This window comes from Lithobates pipiens, unplaced genomic scaffold (assembly GCF_037356315.1).
Source record: "Lithobates pipiens isolate NorthernLeopardFrog02 unplaced genomic scaffold, aLitPip1_a1.2 Scaffold_16, whole genome shotgun sequence".
Classification (NCBI taxonomy): Eukaryota; Metazoa; Chordata; class Amphibia; order Anura; family Ranidae; genus Lithobates; species Lithobates pipiens.
In genome coordinates, this window is record NW_027507748.1 from 599,695,182 (window position 1) to 599,712,529 (window position 17,348).

At 41.4% G+C, this 17,348-nt stretch overlaps 1 protein-coding gene across 1 annotated transcript in view; it reads right to left on the reverse strand.

The window, feature by feature from the left end:
* The window catches only part of ARHGAP20 (Rho GTPase activating protein 20), a 186,253-nt gene that overhangs the window by 66,899 nt on the left and 102,006 nt on the right, over window positions 1–17,348 (reverse strand). Inside the window, exon 5 of the mRNA XM_077483975.1 lies at window positions 2,658–2,699. Coding sequence (XP_077340101.1) covers window positions 2,658–2,699 — 42 coding nt within the window. The remainder of the gene's footprint in view (window positions 1–2,657; window positions 2,700–17,348) is intronic.

A 17,348-nucleotide genomic window follows, 5' to 3' on the forward strand; every position in this document is an offset into this window, starting at 1 on the left:
TATTACTGATAATACGTGTAAAAAAATGCTTACCAAAATATGTAAATATAACCTAAAATGTAATTGCACCTATCACTCTGTAGTCACCCTTGTCCCCCCCATATACTCAACTGCCCCAGATTTACAGAGATATTACCAACAAGTCCATACAGATGGTTGTCATGCTCTTTTATAGCTGGGTCAGCTCATGGGCTCCATACTCCTTTTCCTATAAGAATTAGGTAAAGGGGGTACAGACGGCTGAATTTCAATCTTTGTCAACTGAAGTTGATCATTAGATTGACTTCTGTGGAACGACCATGCTGAAAAATGTTCATCCCTCATGGCTGCGGCTGATTAGTATATTATGACAGCAGAGAGTCCCCACTTTCAGAATACAGTGGCACAGTAGTGAGAATTCCTCCATCCACCTCACGTGCATGGATGGGGAATCAGTATGTTTTTTTTTCATTTAGTCCACAAGCCGAATGAAAAAAAAAACTGGTGTTTACCCAGCCCAGCCAGTCTTGTATACGATCTTGTACTTAAAAAAGATAGGATATGCATGTGTGGGCTTAAAGGAGAAGTACAGCCAACTCTCATTTGTCTTTACTTCTCCTGTGAATCACAAGCATGCAGTTTGTTCTGTGACCCATTTTCGGCAGACAGCAACAATGAAGTCAGGATCTGTCCACATGCCTGGACTGACACCAGGTTCAGCCTCTCAGCGAGCCGCAGAGAGCCTGAGCTGGCAGCTCCTGCCCACTCCACAGCCCAGAGCTCCAGTGAGAGCGGGGTGGGGTCACCAGCTCTCTGCTCAGTCACCAGCTCTCTGCTCAGGGAGCCCTGAGAACTGAACGATCAACGGTGTTTGATCACTTGGTTCCCAGTCTTTGGACAGGGACAGATGCAGCATCAGACCAATACACCTGTCAAACGGTAACACAGGTGTCATAAGACGAGCTCAGGGAGGACAGAATCCTCCCGTGGAGCAGAAGACCCATGCTGCATCCACCTAGGTAAGTATGATTCTGCAAAAAACAAAAACATACTTCTCTTTTAACCTGGAAGATTTTGATAAATAGTCGTGTGGCTTTGTCTGTTACTCCTGTTACTCTTTAAATCACCAGACTGTATTTTTTGGGAGCTCTTTTGGTGAAGTATCTCGTGTTGAATTCCTGGCTCAGCACCCCTGCTATGGTCATTATAAGGGGCTCGCTTGCTCCCTGCTGGATTTTACATTATGGGAAATGCATCAAAAGGAACTTGAGCACAAAAATATAGGCAGGGACACCCAGCACGCTCAGATTAACAACATAGTTGGCAAAAATGGCACTTAGAGCTTTCTGTTGAATGGGTCTCAGACATTTATCAGACATATAAGACAGGGGCTGGCTCAACCCATAAGGCTACACCTATAACAGGGGTGCTCAACCTGTGGCACATGTGGCCCACTGAGCCCTCTGATGTAGCCCCTGACTTCAAACCAGGGAAGTGCATGCCTGGGGTTGGAAACCCATTGATCATGATCTGGGCTTGCCGACACACCATCGCAAGGCATCAGAGTGCATCAAGCCAGCAGCAGAGGAAGCAAGGGGGCTCTTGTCCCAGGCGGAGCGATACCAGGTGCACTTCCCCTGGGGTTCCTTTCTAGCAGCCTGGAGACTGATGCCAGCAGAAGCTGGAAGACGAAAAGAAGGTCAGTGTATTAAATGACACATAAACTGTGCATTTGCAATGTGCATATTAGCACCTACAACAGGGTTAATATCTATTAGGCTGCTTTCACACTGATCTGCGGGTGTGGCATAGTGTGCCTGTGGGTGTCCTGCGGTTTAGCTGCACTGAGCCATAGACTCTATTATATCTTATGGGTGTGGTGCACTTTCTGAAAATGCACCAAAACTCCTGAACTCCTGAATCCTGAAACTCCCTTTCAGAAAGTGCACCACATCCACAAGATATAATAGAAGCCTATGGCAAAGTGCAGCTAACCCAGGAAATCTGTAGGTGCATCAGTGTGAAAGCGCCTAATAGGGGGCTCAGGACAATAATAGCTTGTTTACATTTACATTTTGGGTTGTGGTAAAACCCCACAGTTGAGCCATATTTTTACCACACAACCCCAACCACTGGTGTAGCGTTAGTGGTTGCAATAGCAACGCCGCCCTATACTCTAGGGGGGCCCTTTCAGCCTCCCTGTCACCTTCTGTTTTAAACTTGGAAAGGAAGTTTCTACTGCAAATGCTGAAAGACAACTTCTCCCCCCCAACGGCATTAAGTAGCTGCAGGAGGAAAATGTTAATTATGCTATTCCAAATTGAAATTTTTTAATTCTGAACCATTTTATTTCATATATGGCCCACGTTACCAAATCAATTATGTGGCCCCCACTCTTAAAAAGGTTTAGCACCCCTGACCTATAACATATATACCATGTTGGGTATACTGACCCTTTAAGAGGAACCCCGGTCCAGTAATTGCACATGATGAAAGAAATCTAGGAATTGTCAAATTAATTTTTTAGCAAATTGAAACTTACAGACAGATTGGTGGCAGATCAAAGTGGGTATTGGCAAAGTATAGGTTCACGTTAATCAATAGGAAGGGGAATAAAGCACTGTGCTCTATATTGTACAAAAACAATACAAATAACATCATAATAAGAAGCAACCTACCTTTCAAAAAGCATAAACCATTTTTCTTTCTCCTCTGGAGTACTGCAAGAGAAAAGCAGACAAAAACCATACATATTAAACAAAAACAATTCTACGTTCAGGGAATATATTACATTAAAGCCTAACTCCAGGAAAACAGCTAACTACTCAGCCAAGGCACATATTTCTAAACTGCCCTACCTGCCAAACAAATCTGTAACTCTCTTCAGCCAGTCTTGTGATTCAGAAACCAAGGCCAGGTCAGTGACTTCAGAAACTGAAACCATATACTAACTAGAAGTGATGGGATTCCTAATTTAACACATGAACTGTATTTTTACTGTAAACAGCAAATAAGCCCAAGACATTGCTATTATAAGTGAACAATAGCAGACAGCACCAGTAGGGGTGAATGTGGGGGGTGATCTGTAATTGTAGCTCTAGTTTTCAAGAGGATTATGGGCTGCTGTACAAAAGCTAATAAAACAAGAAACAAAATATTATTTTTACTAATACGTTTTATAAAATGGAAAACCATAGATAAATGAAACAATATAAAAAGATAGATAGATAGATAGATAGATAGATAGATAGATAGACACTATATTACCAAAAGTATTGGGACACTTGTCTTTACACAGACGTGAACTTTAATGGCATCCCAGCACACAAAGCAGGGTCCATAAAGATATGGATGAGCGAGTCTGGGGTGGAGGAACTTGACTCATCTGCACCAGAGTCCTGACCTCAACCTGACAGCCAGCCCTTCTCGTCCACATCAATGCCTGACCTCACAAATGTGCTTCTGGAAGAATGGTCAAACATTCCCATAGACACACTCCTAAATCTTGTTGATAGCCTTTCCAGAAGAGGAGTTGAAGCAGTTATATCTGCAAAGGGTGGGCCAACTCAATATTAAACCCTACGGACTAAGACTGGGATGCCATTAAAGTTCATGTGCATGTAAAGACAGGCATCCCAATACTTTTGGTAATATAGGGTATATAATATAGAGAGAGGTGTTCTGTAGACCACAGAAGTGATCTCAGCAGACCTGATAATGTTGCCTGCGATTTCAGTGCATCAGTAATTACGAGCTGATAGGATCTCTTGCAGGATCAACATCTATTTTTGTGCAATTATAGAACCGATCTAACAAAATACTTTTGATTGTAAAAAACTTCTGTAAGAATGGTCAAAGATTCCCATAGACACACTCCTAAACCTTGTGAACAGAAGAGCTGAAGAGGTTATAGCTGCAAAGGGAACAACTCTATATTGAAGTAAAAAATAGGTGCAGAGCTAAATTAGACATGTGCACACTGAAATATTTTGTTTTGGAATTTCGTTTTCGCCCAAAAAATACATTTATTTAGTTACTCCCGAAATTTGTTTTTATTTATTTTGCTTCGTTAAAAAATGCATTAGTCCGAAAATCCAAAATAATTAAGGTCAAACCTGTCATTGAATGCTTATGGTGTCTGTCGAATGTTCTAAGAAGATTAGACGGAGCAGCGAAACTGTACGACGCCGTAATCATACATTTCCAGTCAAATGTTCCGCCTACAATCTTTAGTAGAATTCTAATGTTGTAAGACACTAGTAATAATTATATTTATTAATTATTATTACTAGTCAAACAACATTAGAATTCTTCCATAGCCTATGGGCGGAGCATTTGACCATAAATGTCCACTCACGGCGACTGCTTAGTCGAATCTTCATATCAAATCTTTTCTCTCTATGTCGAATAATCTTGGACTAATAGAGTTAGGTTAGACACATTCAACCTTTTTTGCTATTGTCTCTATAATGTCGAATATTTTCTCTCTATGTCGAATCTTTTCTCTCTATGTAGAATAATCTTGGACTAATAGAGCTATTGTCAGTGTCATGTCGAATCTTCTATCTATATCGAACTGTTGTCAAAACGAAAACGAAAATAAAGCATTTGTTTATATTGGATTATTCGGCTTTCGGATTCTGCACATTTTAACAAACGATAACGAAAATACCTGAAATTTGGATGAAAACGCATTTGGACAAAAATGGATGCACATGTCTAGCGCTAATCCAATGAATATAAATATATGGGGACCCTATCAAAAGGATACCACTATAGTTCTAGTAGTTGGTATCACAAGTGATTCATGTGTTAATGTTAAAACTAAAATAACCATATTGCAAATAAATATATTAAGTGCAAAAAGAAGTGCAGAAAACATTGCAAATAATATTTGAAAAATCCATGTATCGATATTGAATATAAAAAAAACACACATACGTTATTTTGTGGTTATGACATTCATGTGGAAAAATATATAACAATATTTTCATTTGCTGTAAGTGCAATTGCTATTTTTATTCTTATTAAATATTGGGTTTTACACTATTGGAGCCTCTTATCTCTTTCATGATATTTGATATATAGCGATGAGTTTTGAGCCTAAGAAGCGGATTGAGGAGCGCTGGGCATTTTTTATATCTGGAGGCTGTGCATTAAAGTGGTTTGGTACCTAAAAATGAAAGTTCATGTTATTAAAATCAACAGATAGCATACTTACCTAAACGAACCCTGAAAAAAAAAAATATTATTTACTTACCTTTTATTTCTGATGTTTCAGCTGACTTCCGGGTTGTCCTCCCGTGGGAGTAGGCGTGGCTATCGTCCTCGCAATGGTCCCTGGGAAATTTCCCAAGAATCCATGGGGGACAATGAAAGTTTTTCTTTCCTTGTCACTGCTCTCACTGAGCATGTGCAAGATGGAGCGGAGCATGCTGGGAGCCAGACGTCATCATATACCAGGAAGTAAATGCCTGTGGGCTTCAGACGCCCACAGTTAAAATGGAAAACACCATAGCAGGTTTTTATAAGTCATCCTGAGGAAAAGATTTGTCGCGCCGGGGGTCAAATAAACGCCGGACGTGGATGCCAATCGAAGGTAGCACTCGCCCACCAGTGAGACAGGTAAGAAAAAAATAAAAAAAGAGTGGAATCCCGCTTTAAGGAGGTCTGCAGGATTGTCTGACGATCCAGGAGTGATATATTTCTATTACAAGCTCTCCACGACCCTATGTAGCGGGGGGTCATATACTTCTGGTAGCGGATTGAACACGGCTCACAATTGGAAGATTTGATTCATTTAAGGATGGACTTTATATGAATATCCAAAAAGCTGTCGGTGACAATCAACACTGCGCTATCCCCAAGAAATTATATACAAAAAGAAGCTGCTAACACGATCACAAGGATAAAATAGTGAACAGAATACCAAATATTAAATTATAGTGTAGCGCTATAGAAAAAAGAAGAAAAATAGTCTATTTAAACTACTTAGTTTCAAAAAATTTTTCACGATTTTATGCAAGTGTGGTGCAGTCTGAGAAGCATCACTGAATGTTATTTAATTTTGACACTTATATAATATTGTTATATCACTAAGTAGTTTAAATAGACTATTTTTCTTCTTTTTTCTATAGCGCTACACTATAATTTAATATTTGGACTTTATATGAACAATTTTTAAATTTATATTTTAGTTATGCACGGGTGTTGTTATTAATGTAATCACATTTATTTTTATTGGACACTAATTTGGGATTTTAAGGTCACTGTTAAATTGTGTCATTTTTTATATGATCCGTAGAGTATATACAATACATAGGTGTGCGGTCAATATTTTCACACAGTTGTTGTCACACTAAGTCGCACTGCCTCCTTTATCTGGTTAGTGTGTTTTTGGGTATTTACACATAATTCAATTAATTAGTGTTACTGGTTTAGCGCAATTGTTTTTTTCACCGTGTTATCTTTTACTGTAGTTATGTTATACAGCAGAGTTGCAGCTTCCAATAGGGATTTATAGAAGGCCTGTTTTAGTTATAGTTGCATTCATAGTGCATATATTGACCGTAGCGCAGTCTCTTTTTTCTTATTTGTCTAATAGCTTAGCAAGTCATTGTCAAACTTTCAGCTCAATTGCTTGCTATCTGGGTGATGTTCAGCACCCTCTCTCTCACTTTGCTGTGCTAACCTGCTGCTGGGTGAACACACTAACTGCTGACAGAAAACTAAAAAGGTACATGTGATGCCCATCAGAATCATTCACTCTGTGACAGGTTAGTCCCCTATCTGCTCTCAGGGATGTGGGCAATTGGAAATTTTTTATTACATCTGGTGGATATGTCACGTAGCTCAAAAGTACTGGGCAGATATCTTTCTCCTTGCTACCTTGATAGGGCATAGGATTCCTTGCAGAGTAAAGTACTCCCTCCTCTGTGACAGGCCACCTGATCTTTTCAAGGCTCAGTTCAAACTTATGACTTATGTTCTTACTGCTGTTAAGCAGACAATCAAAAAAGCATGAAAGATTTCCACTCTTTATGTAGCCAAACTCAGGTCTAGAATCACAAGGATCATCTTCATGAAACAATGGAGGTCAGGCTGTCTGTTACATATTTTCTTCACTCAGGGACTAACGTGGGCCTATAGCCCTATATCTCCCCAATGGAACCAATGGAACCCTGTAAGTAAGTTTTTTGGGGGGATCCCTAATAGATCAGACTTCTTTTTTTCATTCTTCTTTCATTAGTTCTATACCTCGTAACACCAATAATATGTACCTTTATGTTCTCATGACCTGCCCCCTAGTAGGTCAGATTTTTGTAACCCTGAATATCATATTTGTAATGGAAAGAAAACATAATAAAAACCACTGAACCCAGGAACCCATTAAGTGCCACCCTGTTAGTCAGGAACTAGCAAATTTTTGTAGTAGTTTATATGAGCAGATTTTTCACGCTATGGCCTTGCTGTGAAAAGTTCTTCTGCTCGGGAACTGGCTGTTCCTGAGTGTCCTTGTCTTGTGTGTGGTTTACCACTGCCAATACCAGTTTAGCCTGATATATATATATATATATATATAATATATATATATACACATATACATATATACAGTTGTGCTCATAAGTTTACATACCCTGGCAGAATTTGTGATTTCTTGGCCATTTTTCAGAGAATATGAATGATAACACAAAAACTTTTCTTTCACTCATGGTTAGTGTTTGGGTGAAGCCATTTTTTTATCAATCAACTGTGTTTACTCTTTTTAAATCATAATCACAACAGAAACTACCCAAATGACCCTGATCAAAAGTTTACATACCCCAGTTCTTAATACCGTATATTGCCCCCTTTAACATCAATGACAGCTTGAAGTCTTCTGTGGTATTTGTGGACGAGGCCCTTTATCTTCTCAGATGGTAAAGCTGCCCATTCCTCTTGGCAAAAAGCCTCCAGTTTCTGTAAATTCTTGAGCTGTCTTGCATGAACTGCACATGTTTGAGATCTCCCCCGAGTGGCTCAATGATATTGAGGTCAGGAGACTGAGATGGCCACTCCAGAACCTTCACTTTATTCTGCTGTAGCCAATGACAGGTTGACTTTGCCTTGTGTTTTGGATCATTGTCATGTTGGAATATCCAAGTACGTCCCATGCGCAGCTTCCTGGCTGATGAATGCAAATGTTCCTCCAATATTTTTTGATAATATACCGCATTCATCTTGTTATCAATTTTGACCACATTTCTGGTGCCTTTGTAGCTCACACATTCCCAAAACATAAGTGATCCACCTCCGTGTTTCACAGTAGGAATGGTGTACCTTTCATCATAAGCCTTGTTGACTCCTCTCCAAATGAAGCATTTATGGTTGTGGTCAAAAAGCAAAATTTTGGTCTCGTCATTCAAAATGATTTAGTGCCAGAAGGTTTGAGGCTTGTCTGTGTGTTGTTTGGCGTATTGTAAGCGGGATACTTTGTGGCATTTGCGTAGTAATGGCTTTCTTCTGGTGACTCCACCATGCAGTCCATCTTTCTTCAAGTGCCTCCTTATTGTGCATCTTGAAAGAGCCACACCACATGTTTTCAGAGAGTCCTGTATTTCACCTGAAGTTATTTGTGGGTTTTCTTTGCATCCCAAACAATTTTACTGGCAGTTGTGGCTGAAATTTTATTTGGTCTACCTGACCATGGTTTGGTTTCAACAGAATCCCTAATTTTCCATTTCTTGATTAGAGTTTGAACATTGCTGATTGGCATTCTCAATTCCTTGGATATCTTTTTATATCCCTTTCCTGTTTTATACAGTTCGACTACCTTTTCCCTCAGATCCTTTGACAATTCTTTTGCTTTCCCCATGACTCAGAATCCAGAAATATCAGTGCAGCACTGGATGAAAGATGCAAGGGTCTGTCAGGAGTCCAAAAACGTATTGACCTTTTTTACACACACACTAATTACAAGAAAACAGATCACAGGTGAGGATGGTTACCTTTAATAGCCATTCAAACCCCTTTGTGTACAACTTGTGTGTATGTCAGACCAGAATCACCAGGATATGTAAACTTTTGATCAGGGTCATTTGGGTAGTTTCTGTTGTCATTATGATTTAAAAAAGTAAACACAGTTGATTGATAATAAATGGCTTCAACCAAACACTAACCATGAGTGACAGAAATGTTTTTGTGTCATTCGTATTCTGTGAAAAATGGCAAAGAAATAATAAATTCTGCCAGGGTATGTAAACGTATGAGCACAACTGTATATATTCACTGTATTACACTGCTAATTGGAAGCCTAGTGCAGCACTGCTGAAGCACACTCAGAAACCACAGCATAACTGGAAGGAGATCAGTGTTCTCCACAGTGTTATTTAAGGAAACAATGTACTCTTGCCAGTTTTCCAGCAACAAGAACAGACTCTTGATAAACATTTGGATTTTGTCACATATGTTCCTAAACAGGTGTACTCAGCAATCAATCTCCAACTGAAACTGCAAATGAAACATATTGCTACAATTGTATTATGATGTTATGTCAGTGAATAGTGTATGTGGCTATGGCACTTTATTTTAACTTTCAAAAGTGTGTGCTTAAATGTAGTAGCCTTCTGTTTAAATCTTTGATGTGATGGTTTCAGTATTTTAAAGATTGTCACTGGGGAAACTTCACTTCTGAGTGTTTTAATGACAGGTCTGTAAACTTTAGAAGGAGCCTTAATTGGTTCAAAGCAACCTCTGAGGTTCAAAATAAATGCTGATTAAAGGTCCCTGCAAAAGAAGACACACTGGGGTTGATTTATTAAAACCGGAGAGTGCAAAATCTGGTGCAGATTTGCATAGAAGCTCGTCAGCTTCCAGGTTTTTTGGTTAAAGCTTTATTGAACAAGCTGAAGTTAGAAGCTGATTGGCTGCCATGCACAGCTGCACCAGATTTTGCACTCTCCAGTTTTAGTAAATCAACCCCACCATAGTTATTTTTTCAGCAGACCATATGTCTCCAACCTTCCCTCCATTCCAGTACTGCAGCCTATTGGGCATTTGAGACGCCTGAAAGTGTCAGATGCCTGTGTACCCCATCACATGCTATGGTTCCTTCCTCCAACCCCTATGTCACTGCTAAGTACTGTAGTAAGGTAAGGGTCAGGGGCCAAAGATACTTTTGGAGGCTACAGAGTAGAGCTGCACGATCAATCGTTAAAAGATTGCGATCTCTATTCAACCTCCCATAGAATCTTAATCCAGCATTTCTACGATTCATGGAAAAAGTGCTGATACTAAGCATTTGCACAAATATCGGTACTCGTGCAAATGCTCCAACAACCGAAACCAATACTTTCAGGCTTGGTTATTTCATCTGGCTTATTCCTCCTCTGACATGTAAAAAAAGAAAAAAAAAGCCACAATCATCAGTTGTTAAGGAGCGGGGTCACCGCTTGCTTAACAATTGATGACTCATTCAGCTGTCAGAGCAGTTCCCCTGCTCACAGCTGCCAAAAAGAAAATCAGCTGGCAATGTTTATCAACAACATCGCTCATCCACTGAAAGAGACAGATAAAAAGAAACATTGTATCTTCTTATCTGTCCTTCTGTTCATTTACAGATCAAAGGGGTGAACTTTGATCTGCAAATTAAGCCAGTTTAACCACTTACCACTGACCGCTCGCCGTCATTATACGGCAGCTCTTCGAAGTGGAATATCATTGTTATGGCAGCAGCTAGCTGCCATAACCCCAGTATCCACTTCTTCAGCAGGCGGTCTGCTTTTAGATAGAAGTGGTCTCAGCAGCGTATTTGCCGTGAGATCACTTTTATCGGTGGTGGGAGAGGGCTCCCTCCATGCTCCAGTGACGGAAGCCATCGGCAGCGATGGCCCCCACCCGGCTCCATACCATTGCATTGCCCCTGGAGCCGATGCGAGTGCCTAACGGGTGCGATAACCGCTGGGCTCCCGTGATCGCTTGTGACACACCGAGAACCGGGATCTGTGTGTGTAAACACACAGATCCCAGTTCTCTGAGGGGAGAAGAGACTGATCCTGTGTTCATACAAAGTATGAACAGCGATTTGTCATCTCCCCTAGACAGTTCCATCCCCCCTTCAGTTAGAACACAGAGAGGGAACACAGTTAACCCCTTGATAGCCCCCTAGTGTTAACCCCGCCAGTGACATTTTTACAGTAATCAGTGCATTTTTCAAAGAGCGTGGGCTGGCTCTAACTGGTTTTCTCTGATGATTCTGATACCCTACACTTCCCCTCTCCCTCTTACCTTGCCTTTGTCTTATTTTCTTGTTTCCACCCTCTGTCTTTTTTCTCTTGATGGGTTGCTAAGCCCTATTTAGTCTCCTATTTGTGCCCCGGACTAATCACAATGTGGTTTGCTAGCTGATATGTCCTGGCTGATTTTCCTAACCATGGGGACTTACCTGGGAACCAATGGATGTTACATTTAGGTTTACTATGATTGTTCCTCCTCTTTTGTCTATGCTATGTATGTTTGTTTTCCCTTATGTCACCAGTCATATAGCCCCTGCATGGGCGGACTAGGTGCCTTTTTGTGTTACTGTGTTTTAATGATATAATTGAATACAATTATTGAACCAGAAATTAAAGTAAAGACCCATATATGGTTGGCCTAAGACAGTGGTAAGTTGTCTCTTGTGTTTATTTGCTGAAAGGTCCTGTTGTCCTAAGCACAGCTAACTGAACAAATTGTGTTGCACTGAGGGAGGGCCCGGTCTGTATTATTATAATAATTGTCATTAAAAATGATCAGCTCCTAGAAATGAGAATTTGTTTTCTCTTCTCCAAATTGAAGTCCAGTGTTTAGTATGACCTCTGGATCACAGCTACTCATTACAGAGCAAGTCAAAGGCTTTAATCACACTCAGCCCTTTGGATGAACTCTCAGTCATAAAACCTTGATCTACATAGCATATGTTGCTATTTTACTACAGGGTATTTTAGGAGAATCTAAGCAGAGATGAAAAGGCAATCAAGGCATGGAATAAGACACATATAATAGAGGTCTAGTCATCATCACTCCTAATATTTGTCCACATTACTGGCAATTCTTCATGAAGGATCAGTTACCCTCCAACCCATTCCATCTTCATCCACCAAGTATTGCTCAATGCTCACATTCCACCTTGGCCTTTCTCATTAAGTCTGCTGCTGTTAGGAAAGCCAGTGGGAAATGGGGAATGTTCACATTTTCCTTGCTGCTTTACAGAAATAAAAGTGTCTGCAGACATCAGGGATTGCTGTCCCAATCAGAGAATTTATGTATCTACATAGGCATGGCCTGACCGTGACACACAACCCCTTGCATGTCCTCACTAAGATGAGCCCTTACAACCTAGCTGCATGTACAGTGACATAAATCACCCTCAGAACTGCTTTCACTTTCAGCAGCTTAGATGCACCCTGCCCCCTCTAACCAGTGATGTGGCAGCCTGCCAGTCTTTCTATCTCTAAAGTAAACACATAGCACATATATTTGAGACACAAGGCCCACGGGCTGAATCCAGCCAGCGAGGCCTTGCCATATGGCCCTCACACCCAGTTTTGCAGCCGAATCATGGCAGAACTCCATTCCGCCACCTCCATCTCTCAACTTCCCCTCCTGCTGCCCGCTGTCACTTGTAAACACAGAAGCATGAAAAGCGTGAAAAGAAAAGCGCAAATTAACAATCACCAAACTTCTACTAACACAAAATTAGCAGAATTCCGCTCCTGCTGCCCGCTGTCACTTGTAAACACAGAAGCGTGAAAATAGTGAAAAGAAAAGCGCAAATTAACAAACACCAAACTTCTACTAACACAAAATTAGAAGAAGGAGCCCAAAGGGTGGCGCTAAAGAGCTGAAAAACCATGTAGTATGTCAGTACGTTTGTGATTGTTGGCCAACAATTGTGTGACCGTGTGTATACAAGACAAGTTTGGGCCCACGTCGTTCGGAAAAAATTCCACGGTTTTGTTGGCCAACAATCCGATCATGTGTATGAGGCTTTAGAGGCACCTCTCTTCTCTTTTATACTCAGTTCTGAAATGACGCTACTTGTATATCAAGACACCGCTTGTATGTCAAGTCCAAATTTATTAAAAATGTTTGCCTGTCTTGTAAAACGATCTCAAACCAAGTTACTCTCAAACCAAGGTTTTACTGTACTTAAATGTCCATAGTTGGTCCACAGGTTCACTTAAGCTTGCACTATTATCAGCTTAGGCAAGGATCACAATTGCAGTCATTATCAGATCCTGTCTATAAACAACATATCTGTCTATAATAACTCCAGGGCAAGGATCAAAATCAATTTTACATTGAAAACCAGAGGCATGTAATGCACAAAATGTGAAAAACATTTGTGTCTACGTGTGTTGTCTTTTGTTTGAAGCACAGCAATAATGCTCCAGCTCCCTTTATGGGGAAGACATAAAAGTTATTATAATTAATAATAACAGCATTTACAAAACAGACTTGGGATCTCTTTGAACAGCACGGCAGCCAGTGAGTCCTTTAACAAGAACTCATTTTCATTGCAGCTCATCCAACTAGCAGCTGCAGCCAAAAAATTGTTTATCAGGGGAATATTAACACGCAAATGTCTCTACAATTTACACAAATGAATTCTTCAAATATTCAATTGCTTACACTTCATTAAACAGTTGTAAATTTTTCTAAGGTACAGAAAAACGAATCCAGTAATTTATTTCAGACAGTTACAACTGTATATGACATTCCTGATTGTATGCACCAAAGATATTTATTTAAAGAGAATTCAAGCATCTGTTTCCATTGTGGAATGGGTAAGGGAAGAGTCCTTTAAAGAGGAAGTAAACTCTCCCACTATGATGCTTCTCTTCATTTACCGTATATACTCGAGTATAGGCCGACCCGAATATAAGCCGAGGCCCCCAATTTACCCCCAAAAAACTGGAAAACTTATTGACTCGTGTATAAGCCGAGGGTGAGACATGGCTGTCCATCCCTGTGTGTCCGTCCATCCCTGTGTGTGTGTCCGTCCATCCATCCCTGTGTGTGTGTCCATCCATCCATCCATCCATCCATCCCTGTGTGTGTGTCCGTCCATCCATCCCTGTGTGTGTATCCATCCATCCATCCATCCATCCCTGTGTGTGTGTGTGTGTGTGTGTGTGTGTATTCATCCATCCATCCATCCCTGTGTGTGTGTGTGTGTGTGTGTGTGTGTGTGTGTATCCATCCATCCATCCATCCATCCCTGTGTGTGTGTGTGTGTGTGTGTCCAGCCTACCTGTGTCCCAAGCCTCCGTCCCGAGCCGCCGTCGTCCCGAGCCTCCTCTGTCCCGTGCCTCCTCTGTCCCGTGCCTCCTCTGTCCCGTGCCTCCTCTGTCCCGTGCCTCCTCTGTCCCGTGCCTCCTCTGTCCCGTGCCTCCTCCGTTCCGTGCCTCCTCCGTCCCGTGTCGTGCCGATGGATCGCCGCTCTTCTCGGCGGCCATTCTACAATTCAAAAGCCGCGCCTCCGTCCTCCGCCTGTGATAGGCGGAACACTCAATTTCCCAGCAGCCTGTGTTCCGCCTATCACGGACATCCTCTCATACTCGTCCGTAGTATGAGAATGAACGGATGTCCGTGATAGGCGGAACACTGACTGCTGGGAAATTCAGTGTTCCGCCTATCACAGGCGGAGGCGGAGAAGGAGGCGCGGCTTTTGAATTTTAATGTCCGCCGTCTGTCTGCTCGATACGCTGATCGAGCAGTCAGACAGCGGTGACTCGAGTATAAGCCGAGGGGGCACTTTCAGCCTCAAAAAAGAGGCTGAAAATCTCGGCTTATACTCGAGTATATACGGTAGTCCATTATAATAAATCATTATCAGACTATAGCCACTGTAATCCAGCCCAATTCACATATTACTTACTGTTTAAAGAAACTTTAAAAAAAACTTGTTTCCAGGGGTTAGGCAGCTCCATCTTAAGTATTGTTTTCTGAGTCCACAGTGGAGTGTATTTCCGCCCTTACATTGAGCACTTCCTGTACTGTTAACCAAGCCTCCTTCTCAGCCAACGTTTCTATGGCAACCCTGCTTCCCTGTTCATAGCTTACTTGTTTATTTCATAGTATTTACTTGTGCCAATGTCTAATGTTTGCCTTTGTCAGACTTATCAGCTTCAGCTGATAAGACTGCAGTAATGGCCAAGTTTAGACTGTATGTGAGGTCACATGGTGTGTAGGAGGAAGCTCTGAGTGATTAGCAGAGTTCAGTGTTGTGCTGTAGGAAGTCCTGATAACAGATAGATAAGACACAGAGAGTGTGCCGTAAATCAGGGGCGATCTGGGCATGCTCAGTGACTTCATTCTACAGAACAACAAGGATTACAACAATACTAAGCAAGTAAGGAGATATCTACAGGCGGTGTTCATTAGGGTTTTTATGCTGATTTACATGGGACAAAGTTGGTGGGGAGGGTTTACAACCACTTTAAAGGCAAACTTTTTGGTAAAAAATAAATTTTAACAATATATGAATATATATATACAGAAGCTATTTTTCTAATTAAAAACAACCTGTTAAGGCTTCCCTATAGTCATATGAGCAGTCTCGTTTACATTCCTTCAGTAACATTACAAGTCTTCGTAGATACAGTGGTGTGAAAAAGTGTTTGCCCCCTTCCTCATTTCCTGTTCCTTTGCATGTTTGTCACACTTAAGTGTTTCGGAACATCAAACCAATTTAAACAATAGTCAAGGACAACACAAGTAAACACAAAATGCAATTTGTAAATGAAGGTGTTTATTATTAAAGGTGAAAAAAAATCCAAACCATCATGGCCCTGTGTGAAAAAGTGATTGCCCCCTAAACCTAATAACTGGTTGGGCCACCCTTAGCAGCAACAACTGCAACCAAGCGTTTGCGATAACGTGCAATGAGGCTTTTACAGCGTCCTGGAGGAATTTTGGCCCACTCATCTTTGCAGAATTGTCCTAATTCAGTTACATTAGAGGGTTTTCGAGCATGAACGGCCTTTTTAAGGTCATACCACAACATCTCAATAGGATTCAGGTCAGGACTTTGGCTAGGCCACTCTAAAGTCTTCATTTTGTTTTTCTTCAGCCATTCGGTGGTGGACTTGCTGGTGTGTTTAGGATCATTGTCCTGCTGCAGAACCCAAGTTCGTTTCAGCTTGAGTACACGAACAGATGGTCGGACATTCTACTTCAGGATCTCTTGGTAGACAGCAGAATTCATAGTTCCTTTTATCACGGCAAGTCTTCCAGGTCCTGAAGCAGCAAAACAGCCCCAGACCATCACACTACCACCACCATATTTTACTGTTGGTATAATGTTCTTTTTATGAAATGCAGTGTTCCTTCTACGCCAGATATACTTGGACACACACCTTCCAAAGAGTTCCACTTTTGTCTCATCGGTCCACAGAATGTTGTCCCAAAAGTCTTGGGGATCATCAAGATGTGTTGTGGAGAAATTCAGACGAGCTTTGATGTTCTTTTTGCTCAGCAGTGGTTTTCTCCTTGGAACTCTGCCATGCAGGCCGTTTTTGCCCAGTCTTTTCCTGATGGTGGAGGCATGAACGCTGACCTTAACTGAGGCAAGTGAGGCCTGCAGTTCCTTGGACGTTGTTGTGGGGTCTTTTGTGACCTCTTGGATGAGTCGTCGCTGCGCTCTTGGGGTAATTTTGGGCGGCCGGCCACTCCTGGGAAGGTTCACCACTGTTCCATGTCTTCGCCATTTGTGGATAATGGCTCTCACTGTGGTTCGCTGGATTCCCAAAGCTTTGGAAATGGCTTTATAACCCTTTCCAGACTGATAGATCTCAATTACTTTCTTTCTCAATTGTTCCTGCATGATGTGTAGCTTTTAAGGATCTTCTGGTGGACCTTACTGTGTCAAGCAGCTCCTATTTAAGTGATGCCTTGATTGTGAACAGGTGTGGCAATAATCAGGCCTGGGTGTGGCTAGAGAAATTGAACTCAGGTGTGGACAACCACAGTTATAGTATGTTTTAACAAGGGGGGCAATCACTTTTTCACACAGGGCCATGATGGTTTGGATTTTTTTTCACCTTTAATAATAAACACCTTCATTTACAAATCGCATTTTGTGTTTACTTGTGTTGTCCTTGACTATTGTTTAAATTGGTTTGATGTTCCGAAACACTTAAGTGTGACAAACATGCAAAGGAACAGGAAATGAGGAAGGGGGCAAACACTTTTTCACACCACTGTACATCCCTGAGCTGTCACAGTATGCCTGTGCAGATCGCCCCAGAACCCCCTAATACTTACCTGAGCCCCATCTCGATCCAGCAATGTTGCACAAAAGCCTCAGCTGTCTGAGACTCTACCTCCTGATTGGCTGAGACACAGCC